The 18897-nt window shown below is 50.4% G+C and overlaps 1 protein-coding gene across 5 annotated transcripts in view; it reads right to left on the minus strand.

Moving 5' to 3' along the window:
- Positions 1-7270, minus strand: part of ASB1 (ankyrin repeat and SOCS box containing 1) — a 105441-nt gene extending 98171 nt beyond the window's left edge. For 4 of the 5 annotated variants that reach the window (XR_007718428.1, XR_007718427.1, XR_007718426.1 and 1 more), the window contains exon 1: positions 6185-7270. Coding sequence is in view for 2 of the 5 variants with exons in the window: in XM_050752679.1 (XP_050608636.1) it covers positions 6185-6516 (332 nt within the window). In the remaining 3 variants the exon portion in view is untranslated. The remainder of the gene's footprint in view (positions 1-6184) is intronic. The other variant, XM_050752680.1, reaches the window with a different exon arrangement.
- Between the last annotated feature and the right edge of the window lie 11627 nt (positions 7271-18897).

The following is an 18897-nucleotide window of genomic DNA, read 5'->3' on the forward strand; positions in this document are numbered from 1 at the left end:
GTAGAAACTTCCCCTTATTAAACTAGCACACTCCTGACACCAACCCTGACAAAAAATATTTTTAAAAGTTGATGGGGCCCAGGAACTATAACCCAAACCTACTGAAGAATAAAGAAGCAAGATCCTAAAGAAAATATCAGCAGATTGAATCAATATTGTGTCAAAGAATCTACTGATAAGCCAAACCTGAAGAATACAGATGCAAGATCCTAAAGAAAATATCAGCAGATTGAGCCAGACAAGGTGGCTCATGACTGTAATCCCAGAACTTTGAGAGGCCAAGGCAGGCAGATCACGAGGTCAAAAGATCAAGACCATCCTGGCCAACGTGGTGAAACCCCGTCTCTACTAAAAATACAAAAAATTAGCTGGGCGTGGTGCCGCGCACCTGTAGTCCCAGCTACTCGGAAGGCTGAGGCAGGAGAATTGCTTGAACCCAGAGGCAGACATTGCAGTGAGCTAAGATCGCGCCACTGCACTCCAGAGCCTGGTGACAGAGCAAGACTCCGTCTCAAAAAAAAAAAAAAAAGAGAATACTAGCAGATTGAATCAATATTGTAGCAAAGAATCTACTGAATAAGCCAAACCTACTGAAAAGTACAGAAGCAAGATCCTAAATATCATCAGACTGAATCAATACTGTATCAAAGAATCTAGCAAATACCTTAATACTGGGAAACTATGAAGGAGAACCACACTACACTACAAAAAAGACATACGGCAAAATCCAAGGGCTGAGCAAATGCTGCTATCTGCTACACGGGTGACTCCCTACCATGCTGCCCTGGGCAACGGCCACAGGGAGGCCTGCCTAAGAAACTCCTCAGACAGGTGCACTTGACCATAGAGAAATCCCACCTCAATAAAAACAAAGGTTAAAAAATACATGTACGTAAATACAAATCCAGCCCATTTAATGAAGACTATAAAACTCAAAGACAACACAAAAGAACAGAATAAGCCGAAAAAAACACCAAGTACTTGGATTAAAAGATTCAGTATTTAAGGAATTTTAAATAAAGTGCAACCCATTTCTTTGGTGTTTTGTTATCAGATGTCACAAAAAATATTCCAAAGTTTATATGAAAATATAAGGGAGAAGAACTTTTTTGGTTTAGTAAGTGTACAGAGAAAGGACCTACCCTACCAGGTAACAGAACGCTCACCAGAATAAAAAAGATAAATCAAACCATCAGCTGCCCAGAAAGACCTCAGTATAAACAGCTTAATACAGGCAGCCTTCATTTCACTGCATTTCACTTTATCAAGCTTCACAGGTAATTGTGTTTTTTTACAAACTGAAGGTTTGTGGCAACCCTGTGCTGAGCAAGTCTTTTGGTGCCATTTGTCCAACAGGATGTGGCCATTTTGTGTCTTCTGGGTCACAATCTGGTAATTCCTGCAATATGTCAAACTTTTTCATTATTATTTTATCTGTTTATGGTGATGAGTGATTTGTGATGTTACTATTGTAATTGTTTTGGGGTGCCACAAACTGTGCCATATGAGACAATTAACTTAATCCATCAACGTGGTCTGTGTTCTGACTGCTCCACCAACCAGCTGCTCCCTCTCTCTCCTCAGGCCTCCCTGTTCCCCAGACACCATATTGAAATTAGGCTAATTAATAACCCTACAACGGCTTCTGAGTGTTCAAGTTAAAGAAACAGTCACACATCTCTCACTTTAAAATTAAAAGATGGAAATGACGAATCTTAATGAGAAAGGCATGTGGAAAGCTGAGAAAGGTTCAAAGACAGGCTTCTTGTGCCAAACGACCAAGTTGTGAATGCAAAGGAAAAAGAGCTTGAGGGAAATTAAAAGTGCGACCCCCGTGAAGACACAATTGATAAGAAAGCAAAACAGCCTTATTGCTGATACAGAGGAAGTCTCAGTGGTCTGGAGATACGATCAAACCAGCCACAACATTCCCTTAGACCAAAGCCTAATCCAGAGCAAGGCCCTAACTCTCTCCAATTCTATGAAGCCTGAGAGAACTGAGGAAGGTGCAGAAGCAAAGTCTGAAGGTAGCAGAGGTTGGTTCACGAGGTTTAAAGAAGCCATCTCCATCACACAAAAGTTCAAAGTCAAGCAGCAAGTGCTGATGTGGACGCTGCAGCAAGTTATCCAGAAGACATGGCTAAGATAACTGATGAAGGTGGCTACTTGGTGTTTTTCCTGCTTATTCTGTTCTTTTGTGTTGTCTTTGAGTTTTACAGTCTTCATTAAACAACAGATTTTCAATGTGGAAGATGCCATCTAGGACTTTCATAGCTAGAGAGGAGAAGTCAATGCCTAGCATCAAACCTTTAAAGGACAAGTTGACTCTCGTTAGGGGCTAACGCATCTGGTGACTTTAAGTGGAAGTCAGTGCTCATTCACCATTCCAAAACTCCTTCTGCCTGTGCACTATAAATGGATCAACAAAGCCCAGGTGTCAGCACATCTGTTCACAGCATGGTTTAGTGAATATTTTCAGCCCACTGTTGAGACCTACTGCTCAGAAGATTCCTTTCAAAATAGTACTGCTTGCTGACAATACGCCTAGTCACCCAAGAGCTCTCATGGAGATGTACAAGACTCATGCTGTTTTCATGCCTGCGAACACAGCCATTCCGCAGCCAAAGGATCAAGGAGTCATTCTGACCTTCATGTGTTAGCATCATTTAATACATTTTGTCAGGCTATTGCTGCCATAGGTAGTGGTTCCTCAGATGGATCTGGGCAAAAATGAACTGAAAGCCTTCTGGAAAGGATTCACCAATTCAGATGTCATTTAGAACATCTGTGATTCATGGGAGGTCAAAATATCAACAGGAGTTTGAAAGAAGTTGATTCCAACACGCATGGATGACTTTGAAAGGCTCAAGACTTCAGTGAAGGAAGTAACTGCAGATGCAGTGGAAATCACAAGAGAACTAGAATTACAGCCTGAAGATGTGACTGAACTGCTGCAATCTCATGATCAAACTTGAAAGGATGAGCAAAGAAAGCAGTTTCTTGAGATGAAATCCACTCCTGGTAAAGATGCTGTGAACACTGTCATAATGACAACAAAGGATTCAGAAGGCCACATACACTTCATTGATAAAGCAGCAGTGGGGTTAGAGAAGACTGACTCCAATTTTGAAAGAAGCACTACTGTGGGTAAAATGCCATCAAACAACATCTCATGCTACAAAGAAATTTCATGAAAGGAAGAGTCAGTCGATATGGCAAACTTCATTGTCATCTAAGAACTACCATAGCCCCCAGTAAGTCAGGAGCCACCAATACTGGAGCAAAACCCTCCACCAGCAAAAAGACTATGTCTCACTGAGAGCTCAGATGATGGTTAGCATTTTTCAGCAATATTTTTAAATTAAAATGTGTACATTTTTAGACATAATGGTATTATTGCACTGTTTTTGTTTTGTTTTTTTGAGATAGAGTCTCATTCTGTGGCCCAGGCTGGAGTGCAGCAGCAGATCTCTGGTCACTGCAAGCTCCGCCTCCCGGGTTCACGCCATTCTCCTGCCTCAGCCTCCTGAGTAGCTGGTGGCGCTCGCCACCACACCTGGGTAATTTTTTGTGTGTGTATTTTTAGTAGAGACGCAGTTTCACCGTGTTAGCCAGGATGGTCTCAATCTCCTGACCTTGTGATCCGCCCGCCTCGGCCTCGCAAAGTGCTGGGATTACAGCGTGAGCCACCATGCCCTGCCTATTACACTCTTAATAGACCATGGTATCATCATGTAAACATAACATATATGCACTGGGAAACCAAAAATTTCATGTGACTTAGTTTATTGCAGTGTTCACTTTATTACAGTGTTCTGGAACTGAACACGCACTATCTCCAAGGTATGCCTGAATGTGATAAACTGGCATCACAATCAGCGAGAATGGAAGAGTATTCAACAAATGGCATCTGTACAATTAGATACTTATTAGGAAATAATTGAGTTATTCAACTCACATCATAACCCAAAATAAACTCCTGAAGATTTAAGAGTTTTGTAAAAATAGTTACACAGATTCGTGTGTAAGTAAAGAGCAAAAACTCAGACTGCTTGGATTCAAGTCCCTGCTCTGCCATGCTGTCCTAGTGTGAGACCAGACAGGCAGGTATAAAGCACCCCCTCCATAAGGGGGCTCTTTCCAGATGCTGACATTGTTTTTTATATTAAAATTAAATCTCTTTTGAGTACTACTGTACATGAGACTCAACCACAGGTACAATGGGGGTGATCAGTAAGTGTCCATGGTCTCCGGGGTTTGAGAGTCCATTGAGTTGCTCATGCTGATCCCACAACCAGACCAGCCGCAGATCAACAAGCAGGCATGAACAGCTCTTTAGGCCACCATCCCAACCTTCCTTCAGTAATTATCCTCCCCTGTAATTACTCCACAGTTGCAGTTACTATAGGGTGAAAAAGTCCAAAGTCGGAGTGGGAAAGATTCAGGTGTAGGGCAACAACCAACAGGTAAATGGCGGCCACAGGACTTTTGTTGAGCCCTCTTCTGGGCCCCCTCTCCTGGCCTCTGTGCTATCCATTCCTGGCCCTGCTCAAAGCAGACTCAATCTTTCCCCAGCTCCAGATTCAAAAGCAACTTCAAGTTTGTGTTTTGCTGATCAGCTACTCCAAGGACAACTTAACTGCCCCAGAGAGCACTTAAGCTTCAACTGAAAATCTGTTGCCCCTCTACCCCAGCTCTGAAACACACTGAATAACAAAACAGCAGTACATGAGGACATAAAAAGGAGCCCTCAGCCGAGTGTGGTGGCTGCCGCCTATAATCCCAGCACTTTGGGAGGCAGAGGCGGGAGGATCACCTGAGGTCTAGAGTTCGAGATCAGCCTGGCCAACATGGTGAAACCCTGTCTCTACTAAAATACAAAAATTAGCCGGGCATGATGGCCAGCATCTGTAATCCCAGCTACTAGGGAGGCTGAGGCAGTTCAAGTTCAATCGCTTGAACCCGGGAGGCGGAGGCTGCAGTGAGCCGAGATCACGCCACTGCACTCCAGCCTGGGCAACAAGAGCGAAACTCCGACTCAAAAAAAAGGAGTCCTGTGCAGCTGACAAATCCCGTGTTTCTTCCCCAGGACCCCTCTTTATACTGGGAAGTAGCTGTTAGTCCTCTTTTTCCCACAAACACCTATCATTCCGTCTTTCACTCTCACAAGAGATGACATCCTAGACCCTAAGGTCCTGGCTGTCTCTGAAGTCAAAGTCAATGCCAACCAAAGCCCAGGATGGTAGATGCTTTGTCTGGCTTGTTCTGGTCACTGCAGTATTCTCTGCTGGGTCTAGCCAACAGCAGGTCTTCAATACAAGTCTGTTAAATGATTGGAAGGAGGTGGGGAGGGAAGGATGGATGGAAAAGCCTGTCTGCACCAGTCTCCAAGTCAATCTTTTGAGATCTTTAAGAAATTTATTGGTTTATTACTAAGAAGGAGAGGGACCCCTCCAAAGACAAATATAGGCATGTAAAGAAAGCCCAGAGCACATGAAACTATTGGCGCTAATGGCAAGCTCAGAAATCCGGCAAGAAGGAACTCCCACCACACCACTGGGAAAGGGGAACCTGTCCTGACCGCTTCCTTCACATCTGCACGGTAGGGACACTTCAAGGTGGAGACTCTAAGTAGGACAGTTATTTCGGAAGGTGGGTGTGGGCCAAAGGCCCCTGGACATGCTGTGTCACTGACGAGCTCGCTGGAGACGGCGTCCCCGTCGTCCCTGGTCTGTGCCTGTGGGAGGTGGGAAGGCTGCCCCGCTGTGCCACCAGACACGCCATGGGCGGCAGAATGGTGAAAAGGTGCCTGCCCTCCCTACGGCTACCCTCTGGCTGGCTTTCCTGATCCGTGCGCTCAGAGCTGGAAGGTGGCCCACGTCCTACTTTTGCGGTTGGGTCATGTCAAATCCATATCGGCTAACCGGAGGGAAGTTCCACCGGAACGAAAATCTAGCGCGGGGACGGCACTCGAGGCCGAGGAGCGGGCAGCGCGTCCGTGGTGGGGTCGCCCAGCACTGCGAGCCGCGCTGACCCCCACCCCCGGCCTGCGGGGCGCGGCTCCCTGGCTCCCCCGTGGACCCGGCCAGGACGGGACCAGGACGCAGGGCCTCGGCAGGGACGCCGGAGCCAGCCCTCCGCCATCCCCACAAGCCCCGCGGCCCAGCGGCCGCGCGCACGTTACCTGCGGAGCCCGGCCCTGCCCGCCCGTCTGGGCTGCCGCCCTCCGCCATGGGTGCTTCGGCCTCCGCGGCCGCCCCGGGCCCCCGCGCGCCCCTCGGGCAGGAAGGAGAGCGGCCCGCGACCACTTCCGGCGCCGAGAGCGAGGGGGCCACGTCGGGGTCGCGGCTTCCGGCGGGCGCGCGCCGGCCTCACTGGTTTCCGGGGCCGCGCAGAGGCCGCGCCTCCGCTTCCGGCCTCGCTGCGGAGCCGGGTGCTGGCTGGTCTTGATGTCCGGCTAGGACTTCGCCAGTAATCGACTCTCAGGATGCCAGCCGCGCTGTGGTTTCCCCGCATAAGAAGCCAAGGAGTCAGAAAGCGCGTTGCCTGGGGCAGCAGCCTGGGAATTTCAGTCGGGCGGGCAGTCCCCACCCCACGGACGGGGCGTGGCTTCTCCAGATGTGGGCGGGGCCCCGAGGGCCGTGGCTGGCGGGACCCGGGCCTCGGCCGGGCTGGCTGGGTCCCCGCAGGTGGGCCCTAGCCGCGAGCAGCCCCCGGGAGGGTGGATTGGGAGGCGCGGGGACTGGTGAGGGACCACTGCAGGGCTGAGCGTCATGGCGTGCTGTGGTTTTAGATGAATGCTCCCCCAAATCCCTTCCATGAAGCCCCACAATCAGGTCCGTAGCTGATGACAGCCGGTGGCCGACACGAAGTGCATTGAATAAATGAATGCATTCGTGAACAAGTAATATTTCTTGCACACTCCCAACTTCAAATATCGCAGCGTCGTCCCACCATGAGTATTGGTGTTGGTCCTTCAGCGTGGATTCCCTTGGCTCCTCCCATTCTCCCCTGCTGTGTTAGCGGGGCCTCATGCAGGAGGAGGATTTGTACACAGCACAGCAGGAGGCTGATGAGGGAGTCCGGAGACCCCAGCAGTCGTGGGCGTGAGCTGCTGGCCCATCCATGTGTACAACATTCCAGACGGGAGTAAGGGAAGCCGCAGGGGCAGCCCTGCAAGTGCCCCCGCTGAAGCTGGCCCTGGGTGGCCCAGACCGGGTGGGCCCACTGGGGGCAGACATGGCAGGCCCTGTGGGGGGTGGAGGCAGGAGTAGGGGTACTTACTACAGTGGTGTTTGGACTTGTTAACAGCAGAAAGCACCACTGGCATGAGGGACAGGTGACTCCGATGATGACGCTGCTAGGCCAGGAGCCAGGAGTGTGCCCAGCCCCTGGCTCCACCACAGCCGCACATCTCAAACTCTTGGAGCTTCAGCAACTCTGAAGCCTGAAACCGACTCACGTGTTGTTGGATGGATGAATGGATAAACGAAATGCCGTCCATCCATACAGTGGACTGGTACTCAGCCTTAGAAAGTTAATGCCGTCCATCCATACAGTGGACTGGTACTCAGCCTTAGAAAGGAAATGCCGTCCATCCATACAGTGGACTGGTACTCAGCCTTAGAAAGGAAGGGAATCCTGACACACGCCACAACACGGATAACCTTGAGGACGTTATGCTGAGTGAGATAAGCCAGTCACAAAAAGACAAATACAGTACTGTGTGATTCCAGTTATTTGAGGTCCCTGTAGTAGTGAAATCGTAGAGCCGAAGGGGGGTTGCCAAGGACTGGGGGAGTGGGGAATGAGGAGTTAGTGTTTAATGGGGACAGTTTCAGTTGAGGAAGATGAAAAAGTTTTGGAGCCTGGTCGCACAACAATGTGAACTGTGAATTAACAGTACTGAACTGTGCATTTAAAGAAGGTTAAGTTTTATGTTCTGTATATTTTACCACAATCGTTTTAAATACGTTTTTAAAAGAGGTTCCGGTGCAGTCAGTCAGGGGTGCGGGTTGGGTGTTGGGTGTTGGGTGGTTCAGAGCACCCAGGTGATTCTGACGTGCAGCCTGGGCAGAGCCAGGTCTCCGTGGGCCTCCGCTGCTCCACCTGCCTGGTCCCGGTGGGCCAACAGTGGGTGTCCCGCGTGTCAGCAGCCTTTGCATCAAGGTATTGAGTGCCCTGAGCAGAGCGGCCCTCCTGCACCTGCACCTCCGTCTCCTCTGCCACATGTTGCCCTTGGGATCCTGCCTCTTAGAAGAACCTGAGGCAGCACGTGGTCCGTAGTGGGAAGGTGGCCTCACATCCCCGCTTCTGTGCCTCCTAAATGCCCACATGGTGCAGGGCAGTGTCCACAGAGCCAGTAGTGCTGGAGGGGGAAGGACACTCAATCACTGTCCACACTTTGCCAATGCCATCACCCCCATTTCTCAGGACCCTGAGATCTGCGGGCCTGGTGCTATGCCCAAAACCACACAGCCCACAGGTGGCTGAGTTGGGGTCACATCCAGACTGTCCAGCCCCACAGCCTGTCTCCCCCTCAGACCTCACCTCTCCAGGGTCCCTCTTCTTCAGGTCCTCTGAGTCCAAAAGACCCACCAACACAGGGACACTCAGTGACTGCTGGAGATGAATCAACTTGGGTCCCATCACCTACAAGCAACAGGGATTTGCCAGTGCCATCCCAGCCTGGCACAGCAGGGACAGGACCAGTGCACTGGGCTGTCTTGCCCCTCCAGGTCCCAGTGGCTCCCTCCCATTTTCCCACCCCTAAAATCACCTGGTGCTTCCTGTTGCCCCCTGGAGGCTCAGGCCTCCCCCAAAGAGAATGAATAATCCCTGATCAGAAATGCATCTTCCAGGCATTCATTCTAGGGAAATAATCAGATGTGTAAGAGATTCAGCTACAGTAGTGCTTGTTACCATCATTTTGTAACAAAAATGTCCGACAATGGGCTTTCTGGTTCAGGAGGTCTGAGAAGGGGCCCTCATCCCTCATCCTTCCTGTTGCAGGGAACCGGAGTTCCCTCTGGAAGCACGGCAGGTATATGAGAGGCTGGAAACCTGAGCTCCGCAGCTGCAGGCTGGTGAGGACCCTGACGGGCCTGGGTGTGCTGATGATGCTGCCGCTCAACCCCTACAGCTGTCTCCGGGAATTGGGCAGCAGATGTCACCCAGGCAGGGACCAGAAATGGGAATCTCTCCTGATCCTAGGCCCTGTGGGCCTGTGTTTGGGGTGTCTCCTCCCAGGAGGCCCAGCCCTCTCTTCCCCTTTTAAGGATCTCCTGCTTTGAAGGAAACAGGGCAGCTGAAGGTTTACCAGGTGAGGCCACGAGATGAGGGCAGCTCACTGACCCTCCATGCTTTGCCCTGGAAACATCTTTACCAGCCCCTGCCCCGCAGACCCTGTCTCAGGCCTTGGAGCCCACTGCGGACAGTCAGGGTGTTTGCCCCAAGCTAGGGAGCCAGATCCACATCCTTCCAGCTGAGTCATCAGGGCAGGGTGACTCCTCCGAGCACCAGCTGCCTCCCTGTCAAATGAGGCTGAGAATACCCACCTGGCAGGCTTTGTAAAGACACAAAATCCCATAGAACGTGCCACAGGCTTCCTGGGGCAGAGAGCGCCCCGCACACGGTGGGCGTCAGTGTCATGGCTGCTCATGCTCACTATGGCATGGCTTTGCTGAGTGGAGCCAGGCCCGCTTCCAACCTCCCACCCCACCCTACCCTGTCCGAAATTGAGCCCACCTTCTCTGCCCAGCTAGGAATAGAGCAAGGCTCAGGGGCAGAGGCAGTGTCCCAACAGGCCCTCAGCTTGGGGTTGGCGGGGCTGGGCAGGGCCCAGGCAGTGAAGTTCCTTGCAGCCCTTGAAGCCTCCCTCTTCCAGCCAGGTTGGCCTCTGGACATGGTTTAGCCTGGCAGTGGAGGCCCCAGGGGAGGACCGGGGAGCCCAGCCATGGGGACTGCAGAGGACAGTGTGGGCCCTGGGAGCCCTGCCAAGGGGGTGCCCTCTCTCAGTCCCCCTCACAGGTGCCATGCTGCCTCCCTTGGTGTGACCGAGAACTCCACTAGTGTCAGGAGGCCATGGCGCTCAGTGAGACCATGCATTCTCTGCCAGGGCCTGCGTCTCTCCAGGCAGCACCCATGGAAGGACCTACTATGTGCTGGTCACTGCCACAGTGGGAGGAGTCAGAGGTGAGGAAATCTCGGTCCCAGAGCAGGGACTGGCAGCAGAGACAGGAGATTCTTACAGACTCTTCGGCCGCAGGGGGACCCACAGCCCAGCTTGCCCAGCACTGAGTGGGCCCCAGAACACAGGGCTGCCAGTTTTCAAAGCAGGGTGAGTGGAGACCCTGTCCCAGCCCGCTCCCTGCCTGTCCTGCTGCAGTGCTGGAGTCTTTGAGCTGGCCCCACCATGCCCTCCTTACCACCAGGTGAACTTTTCCTGCCATACCAGTTGGTCTCTGTCACTCGGGCTCACAGACTCCTTCATGGTCCCCTGAATGCCCATCTATAGGCTCTTCGAGAAGCCTGGCATCTGAGGCCCTTCCCGAGAGGAGCCCCAACCTCCCTCCCCTCCTCCAGCTCCCAAGCTCCCTGCCTAGGACCTGACCCTCTAGGACCAGCACGCTGTCCCCGGGGTCTGTACACAAGGCTCCCTCCCTCCCACACCCCTGTCCTGGGGACCTCTCCCTCCTCACCAGATGCCCCCCACTCCCCCCACCCCCGCTTCCCACCCCGCAGCTGGGGCCTTGGCTCCAGGCCCTCCCGGCAACATTTATCTCCACCTAACAGCAGCTGCCAGAGGTGCTGGCCTATCTCTCCTGGCAGACACTTAGGTTCCACGAAAGTGGCTTCTGGTGGGACGGGTATTTTGATTCTCTCACAGGAGCTGGCCCAGGCCTTGCTCCTGAACCAATGGATAAAGTCATTCGTGCTCTGAAATTGACAAACTGCCACACCAGGGTACCGGGGTCCTAGGGTTCAGGTTAAGCAAAGCTGGACACCATCCCAAGGAACCTATAGACCAGCATGGGGGCATTGAATGGCAGCCCCCAAAACAGAGACATCCATGGCCTAAGCTCTGGAAACTGTGAATGGGACCTTATTTGGAAAAAGGGTCTTTGCAAATGCAATTAAGGATCTTGAGATGAGATCATTCTGGACTTAGGGCAGGCCCTAATCCAATGGCGGCTGCCTTTACAAGAGAAAGGCAAAGGCGGATTGGAGAGAGAGAAGACAGTGTGGAGACAGGGGTGGAGAGTGCAGTGACGCGGCCACAAGCCAAGGAACACCTGGGGCCCCCAGAAGCTGGCAGAGGCAGAAAGGACCCTCCCCTAGAACATGGGGGTTGGGGGAGCACAGCCCCGCCCACACCTGGGCTAAAGACGGGTCTATGGTGAGTTGTTTCCGCAACTTCAGGGCTCATACATCCAGTAAAGAAACGAATTACAGTTGCTCCTTGAGGTGAAGACCCAGCAGGAGAGCCCGGGGCCGGGAGCCCCGCCGAGGGTAGGAAGACCTAACTCCCCTTAGCCCTGTTACTCAGAAGCACGGCTTTGCTAACAGTTTCTTTTTCAGGAACTTTTCTCATGTTTAGAATGTTTTTTTCCCTAGGTTATCAGCAGAAAACACAGGCCCAAATGGGCACATCGGTGGAGCTGAGCCTGTCGCCTCATCCAGTGCCACTGAGGAGTCCTTGTGGTGTCTCCCTGCAGAGGTCACACTGGGGTCAGAACCGAGGCTGCCTTGGGCAAGGGCCAACCGCAAGGCTGTTTCTGAAACCATAAAGTACCAAGAGAATGCCCTGTGTTACAATTAATAAATAGCATTGTTAATTGACGTGAACAAAGCCGGCCTTCATTGCTTTATTTGGTGGCCCATTTGGTGAAGCACTTAAGAAGAGCCCTGGCCAACATACACACATCATGGTTTTAATTACATCCTGTGAATTTATTTTTCCAGAGAGAAATATTTCTCAGGGAAATGTCCATAAAAGCAACTTTAGCAGAGTGTGATGGTGTGTGTGTGTTTCCTCTAGGAAATCTGTTTAGTTTAAGTCCCAGCTTTGAGCAGCACTTTTTACAAAGACGGGACCTGAAGAAGGCTGCCGACAGCCGGAGCAGGCGGTGTCCCGGTGGAGAGGAAGTCTCCAGGCTGCTCTGCCCTTCGTCTCTCTGGGAACTTGCCCCTCTCCCCTTTTCCACACAGGGATTCTGAATTGCTCTTGAAAGCCCAAAGGGGGCTGGGCTTTTGTCTAAACCCCACACACTTCTGCCCCCTCCCCCAGCTGAGATCCCCTCTGTGGCTGGCATTTCTTAGTGGTGTGAAAAGGACATTTTTGAAAATGGAATCCTGTTTTCACCGCTCTGAGGAAAGTCACAACTTCAAACTCTTTTCCAGTGGTTCCTGTTGTCCCTCGAAAACATCTGTTTGAGGACTAGGCATTCTCCCCCAAACTGCTGGGATTTTTTCTTAGGTTGCCCTTCCAATGTTAAGGCATTTAGCCCCCATACCACTACTGCATCACCTAACTTCGTTCGCAGGCCACTGCTCACTGTGTACATAACCAGCATCACAAGCACAAGGACTCAGGACTGGGCATAACCAGCATCACAAGCACGAGGACTCAGGACTGGGCGCTTTCTAATCTCTTCAGTCTCTGGGTCTCCTGCTTCCAGGACAGGGCTGGAGCCAAGGACTCACTCGCGACTGACTGACTGACTGCACGGCTGGCGAAGGGAGGAGTGCATTTTTAAAAGGAAAGTAAGTTGTCCCCATTACACCAATCTAAGAAATGACCACTTTTCCTTTCTCTACGTGAACTTCATGTCCTTATTCACAGGCACATAAAATTACAAAATCATGATCATGGTGTAGACACACATTTACTCTCCGCTTTCCTTTCTGTCGTGAACCTAACGATGCACTTACCTATATGGAATTCCTCAGGCTGTCTCAGACACAAGCAAATACTTCTGACGGCAGAGAGAAAAGTCAAGACATGGTCAGAAAATCAATGTCCAGGAGCTACGGTTTCTATAGTGTGGGCGATTAGATGGCTGACGGCCCTCCTGATGGAAACAGCTAAAATGCTGAAGAAAATGTAAAACTCGTCTTGCTAGAGGCATCCTCAGGCTGCCATAGAGGCCAGAAGCAAAGAGAAGGCAGAAACCTTGGCAGCTTAGTGGAGCCTGAGCCAGCACTCATCTCAAACTCTGTGCTGAGAGCTTGAACTTCCACCTGGATGACTGCATAGGGTGCAGAAACCAATGAAGAGCAGGAGTCTAATACAAAATGCTTGCATAGCACCGGCACCCCACAGAGCCCCACCCCCAGTGGAAAAAGTAATGAGAATAAGAACAACAACAAAAAACACGAATAACCTCATTTAAAAAACAGGCAAAATGACTGGAAACAGTGGCTCATGCCTGTAATCCCAGTGTTTGGGGAGGCCAAGGTGAGAGAATTGCTTGAGTTCAGGAGTTTGCAACCAGCCTGGGCATCCCAGCAAGACCCTAACCCTATCAAAAGAGAAAACAACAGGCCAAAGACTTGAATAGACATTTGTCCAAAGATACATCAATACCAATAAGCATTTGAAAAGCTACTCAATGTCTTTAATCTTTACGGACATATAAATCAAAACCATAATGTAATAGCATTGTGCACCCATTAGGATGGCTACTATTTAAGAAAAAAAGAGAAAATACAAGTGTTGGCAAAGATATGGAGAAATTGGAACCCTTGTGCACTACTGGTGGGAACTGAAAATGGTACAGGCACTATGGAAAATGGTGTGGTGTGGCTGGGCACAGTGGCTCAAGCCTGTAATCCCAGCACTTTGGGAGGCCGAGACGGGCGGATCATGAGGTCAGGAGATGGAGACCATCCTGGCTAACCGGGTGAAACCCCGTCTCTACTAAAAAATACAAAAAACTAGCCAGGCGACGTGGTAGGCGCCTGTAGTTCCAGCTACACGGGAGGCTGAGGCAGGAGAATGGCGTAAAAACCTGGGAGGCGGAGCTTGCAGTGAGCTGAGATCTGGCCACTGCACTCCAGCCTGGGCAACAGAGTGAGATTCTTTCTCAAAAAAAAAAAAGAAAGAAAGAAAATGGGCCGGGCGCGGTGGCTCAAGCCTGTAATCCCAGCACTTTGGGAGGCCGAGACGGGCGGATCACGAGGTCAGGAGATCGAGACCATCCTGGCTAACACGGTGAAACCCCGTCTCTATTAAGAAATACAAAAAACTAGCCGGGGGAGGTGGCGGGCGCCTGTAGTCCCAGCTACTCGGGAGGTTGAGGCAGGAGAATGGCGTGAACCCGGGAGGCGGAGCTTGCAGTGAGCCGAGATCATGCCACTGCACTCCAGCCTGGGCGACAGAGCAAAACTCCGTCTCAAAAAAAAAAAAAAAAAAAAAAAAGAAAAAGAAAGAAAATGGTGCGGTGGTTCCTCAAAAAATTAAACAGAATTACCACGTGATCCAGCAATTCCACTTCTGAGTCTATCCAAAAGAACTGAAAGCAGGGACTTCGACATTTGTACACCCGTATCTATCTACAGCAGCGTTATTCCCAACAGCCAAAATGTGGAAGCAACCCAGGCGTCCGTGAGTGGACGGACGGAACAACAAAATGGGGTGTGTCCATATAACGGAATATTCTTCCGCCTTCAAAAGGAAGGAAATCCTGTTACATACTACAGTGTGGATGATTCCTGAAGATATTTATGCTATGCAAAATAATCCAGACACAAAAGGGCAGACATTGTATGATTTCACTCATGAGGTATCCAGAGTAGCCCAATTCATAAAGAGAAAGAATGGCAGTTCAGCCAGGGGCTGGGGGAGGGGAAATGGGGAGCTGGTGTTTAATGGGTACAGAGTTTCCATTTTTAAGGTGAAAACTTTCTAGAGATCAGTTGCCCAACAATGTGAACACACGTGACACTACTGAAATGTACACTTCAACGTGGTTAAGACGGTAAATTATATATTACGTGTATTTTATCACAATTTAAAAAAATTTTTAGGCCGGGCGCGGTGGCTCAAGCCTGTAATCCCAGCACTTTGGGAGGCCGAGACGGGCGGATCATGAGGTCAGGAGATCGAGACCATCCTGGCTAACACGGTGAAACCCCGTCTCTACTGAAAAATACAAAAAACTAGCCAGGTGAGTTGGCGGGCGCCTGTAGTCCCAGCTACTCAGGAGGCTGAGGCAGGAGAATGGTGTAAACCCGGGAGGCGGAGCTTGCAGTGAGCTGAGATCCGGCCACTGCACTCCAGCCTGGGCGACAGAGCGAGACTCCATCTCAAAACAAAAAAAAAAAAAAAAAAAAAATTTTTAAGATAACATTGAGGAGGAGCGGTGGAGGTAGAAGTAATAAGAACTAAAATATTGGCTCAGCAAAAAAGCCTGCTCATCTCAACCTTAGCCCAAGCTGGGCCTCACATGAAATTGAGGTCAAAAATCCCACCCAAATTCACACTTTGGTGTTCTGAAAACTCTCAAGCATAGAACCTAAGTGGCAGCAGTTCTAGGTTGATGGGGCCCAAAGCAACTGGCAGAAGCAAATATAGTTCCTTTCTAGAGATGACTTCAACCTGGGCCTCAAAGAATTCCCACAGATAAAGTTCCAAGAAAAATGACCTCTCATTGGGGCAAAAACAGCAAAGCACACACGAAGGGAGAGTCAGCGAAAGGGTTCATCACAGGCTTCAGACACTGACGAGACACCGCATATGAAGCCATCGTCTGTCCAACCAGTGCTGGCTTACTGAGCCCTGTTCAAGGAAGTAGACACAAAAGTGAGATAAACAGACAAAAGTCCCGGCTGCCATGGAGTTGACACACCTGTGCCCTGGAGACACACACAGGAGAAAGGCACAGGAAGTGCCAGGCTGGGGAGACACATACACACAAGAAAGGCACCGGAAGTGCCAGGCTGGGGAGACACACGCAGGAGAAGGGCACAGGGAGTGCCAGGCTGGGGAGACACACACAGGAGAAGGGCACAGGGAGTGCCAGGCTGGGGAGACACACACAGGAGAAGGGCGCAGGAAGTGCCAGGCTGGGGAGATACACACAGGAGAAGGGCGCAGGGAGTGCCAGGCCTGGGAGACACACACAGGAGAAGGGCGCAGGAAGTGCCAGGCTAGGGAGACACACAGGAGAAGGGCGCAGGAAGTGCCAGGCCTGGCAGACACACAGAGGAGAAGGGCGCAGGGAGTGCCAGGCTGGGGAGACACACACAAGAGAAGGGTGCAGGGAGTGCCAGGCTGGGGAAGGTGTCAATTTCAACTTTAATGTTTAAGTAGTAAAGAGAAGCCTGAAAATGTGAACAAAGTTGGTATGCAACAAGATCATAAAAAAAAAAAAAAGAAAATGTGAACAAGGGCCAAGAGACTTCACAGAAAGAACCAGTATATTTGAAAAAAAATTAAACAGAACTTCTAAAATGAAATTAAAAACAGTGGTCGGAAAAAAAAAAAAAACATTTAGTATAATGGTTGCAGTGAAAAGTATATTAGATATGTCTAAAGAAGCAATTGGTTGTGGACTTAAAGACGGTGCTCAAGAAATCATCCTAGCCAGGCAAGGTGGCTCACACCTGTAATCCCAGAGACTCAAGAGGCTGAGGTGGGAGGATTGCTTGAGGCCAGGAGTTTAAGACCAGCCTGGAAAGCAGAATGAGACCCCGTCTCTACAGAAAAAAAAAAAAATCCAGACATGGTGGCATGTGCCTATAGTCCTAGCTACTCAGGAGATTGAGGTGGGAGGATCACTTGAGCCCAGGAGGTTGAGGCTGCAGTGAGCTATGGTCTCACTATTGTACTGTCTGGCCTGGGTGGCAGAATAAGACCCCATCTCTAAAAAATAAATGAAATTTTTAAAATTTTAAAAAATCATCCCAACTATAGGACCAAGAGACAGAGATAGAAGAATATAAACAAGAAGTGAAGGACGTGGTGGCTGGGGTAGGAGGGTCTAAGGAGCATCTACTCTGGAGTTCAAGAAGGGAGTCAAGAGAGAAGAAAGGAAGCAATATTAAAGGAGATACAAATGAAATTTTTCCAGAGTTAGAAATCCAGGTATCTCTGTAAATCCTTACCAAGATTTAAATAAAAGCACACTTCAACGCATGTTGAAGTCCTGAGGCTACAGGACACCAAGGAAAAATTTTAAAAAGCAGCCAGAGAAAGAAGAGAGATCACATAGGAAACAAATGTAACTGAAAGCCGACTTCTCGACAGCATCAGTGGATGCCAGAATGCACTAGAATGACATCTTCAATGTGCTCTAAGAGATCAATTGTCATCCTAGAATTCTACACCCAGTGAAACTACCTTTCTGGTATGATGACAAAATAGACAAAGTTTGTCACTAAAAGGCACTGTCAAAAAGATGGGTCTCTTGGTGGTCACCACTTGCCACGAAGCAGATCTTAGATGATTTCCCAACAAAACACAGGATAGATTAAGGAATAAGCCTTATCAGGGAAGTGATAGCAGAAGGAGGTAGACAAATTATTAGGCAGACTGGGGGCAGGTCCCTAGTGAAACCCCAACTTCAAACCAAAGACAGTTTAAAGCCCGAAAGCCAAGCTACCAGTCTTGGATAAGTCCACAGACCAGACTAACCTGTCTTCCCATTTGGCACACTTTCCTCTGATTGATCCCCACCTTTCACCTATTTTACATATACCTACCCTTCCCTAATTGGTTTTTTTACACCGTCATGCCCTTCTCTGAATGGTGCCTTTGTTTTAGCCTTTTTTGCATACTCACAAACCAATCAGCACACACACCCCAATTCTGAGCCCATAAAAGCCCCAAACCCAGCCACACTGAGAGAGACACCACATGACTTGTGGTGGGAGACCATTCTCGAATCCCATCTATGCTGAGAGCTATTTCATCACTCAATAAAACTCTTCTCCAGGCCAGGCGCAGTGGTGCAAGCCTGTAATCCCAGCACTTTGGGAGGCCGAGACGGGCGGATCATGAGGTCAGGAGATCAAGACCATCCTGGCGAACATGGCGAAACCCCGTCTCTACTAAAAAATACAAAAAACTAGCCAGGCGAGATGGTGGGTGCCTGTAGTCCCAGCTACTCAGGAGGCTGAGGCAGGAGAATGGCGTAAACCCAGGAGGCGGAGCTTGCAGTGAGCTGAGATCCAGCCACTGCGCTCCAGCCTGGGCAACAGAGCAAGACTCCGTCTCAAAAAAAAAAAAAAAAAAAACTCTTCTCCACCCTTCTCACACTTCAATTGTCAGTGTAATCTCATTCTTCTTGGATGTGGGACAAGCACTCAGGACCTCGCTGAACTCAGGTACAAAAAACTCAGGTAACACTGTAGCCCTCTACCCTCCCCACCCATGATCGGTGCCTAGCGGCCGCACCACACCAACAGGGAGCAGCAGCAGGGCCAGGCCAGCCCCAGAGCCATGGGCCGGAGTAGGGCAACAGGACTGACAGAGATTTTAATACACCCCTGTTTGTCGGGCTGTAGCAGGTCTAAAAGACCTGTTAGCACATGTAGCACGACCTCTGGGGCTCCAAGGTTGCAGCCCTCCCTGTTTCGATGCCACCATATTCTCCTCATCTGGACGCTAGAATTCACTACAGGAGCTTGCAACATGCCTGGTCCAGCCACAAGCCCCACACAGGGCCTACTCCTCTGCCAGTGCTTGGAGCAGCTGGCCGGACTCCAGACTCACTCGCCCACACACACCCTCCAGCCGGGGGCTGAGCTCTCAGTCATGGCAGCCATGGGGTCTGCACCAGTGTGCAAGCCACATGCGGGCCAGCAGACTGAATGGGTAGGGCGCCTCCTATGGCAAACCTGGGGCTGAGCAAGGCCTGGGCAGAGGTGTAGCTGACCAGAGGTCTCTAGCTG

This window comes from Macaca thibetana, chromosome 12 (genome assembly GCF_024542745.1).
Source record: "Macaca thibetana thibetana isolate TM-01 chromosome 12, ASM2454274v1, whole genome shotgun sequence".
Classification (NCBI taxonomy): Eukaryota; Metazoa; Chordata; class Mammalia; order Primates; family Cercopithecidae; genus Macaca; species Macaca thibetana.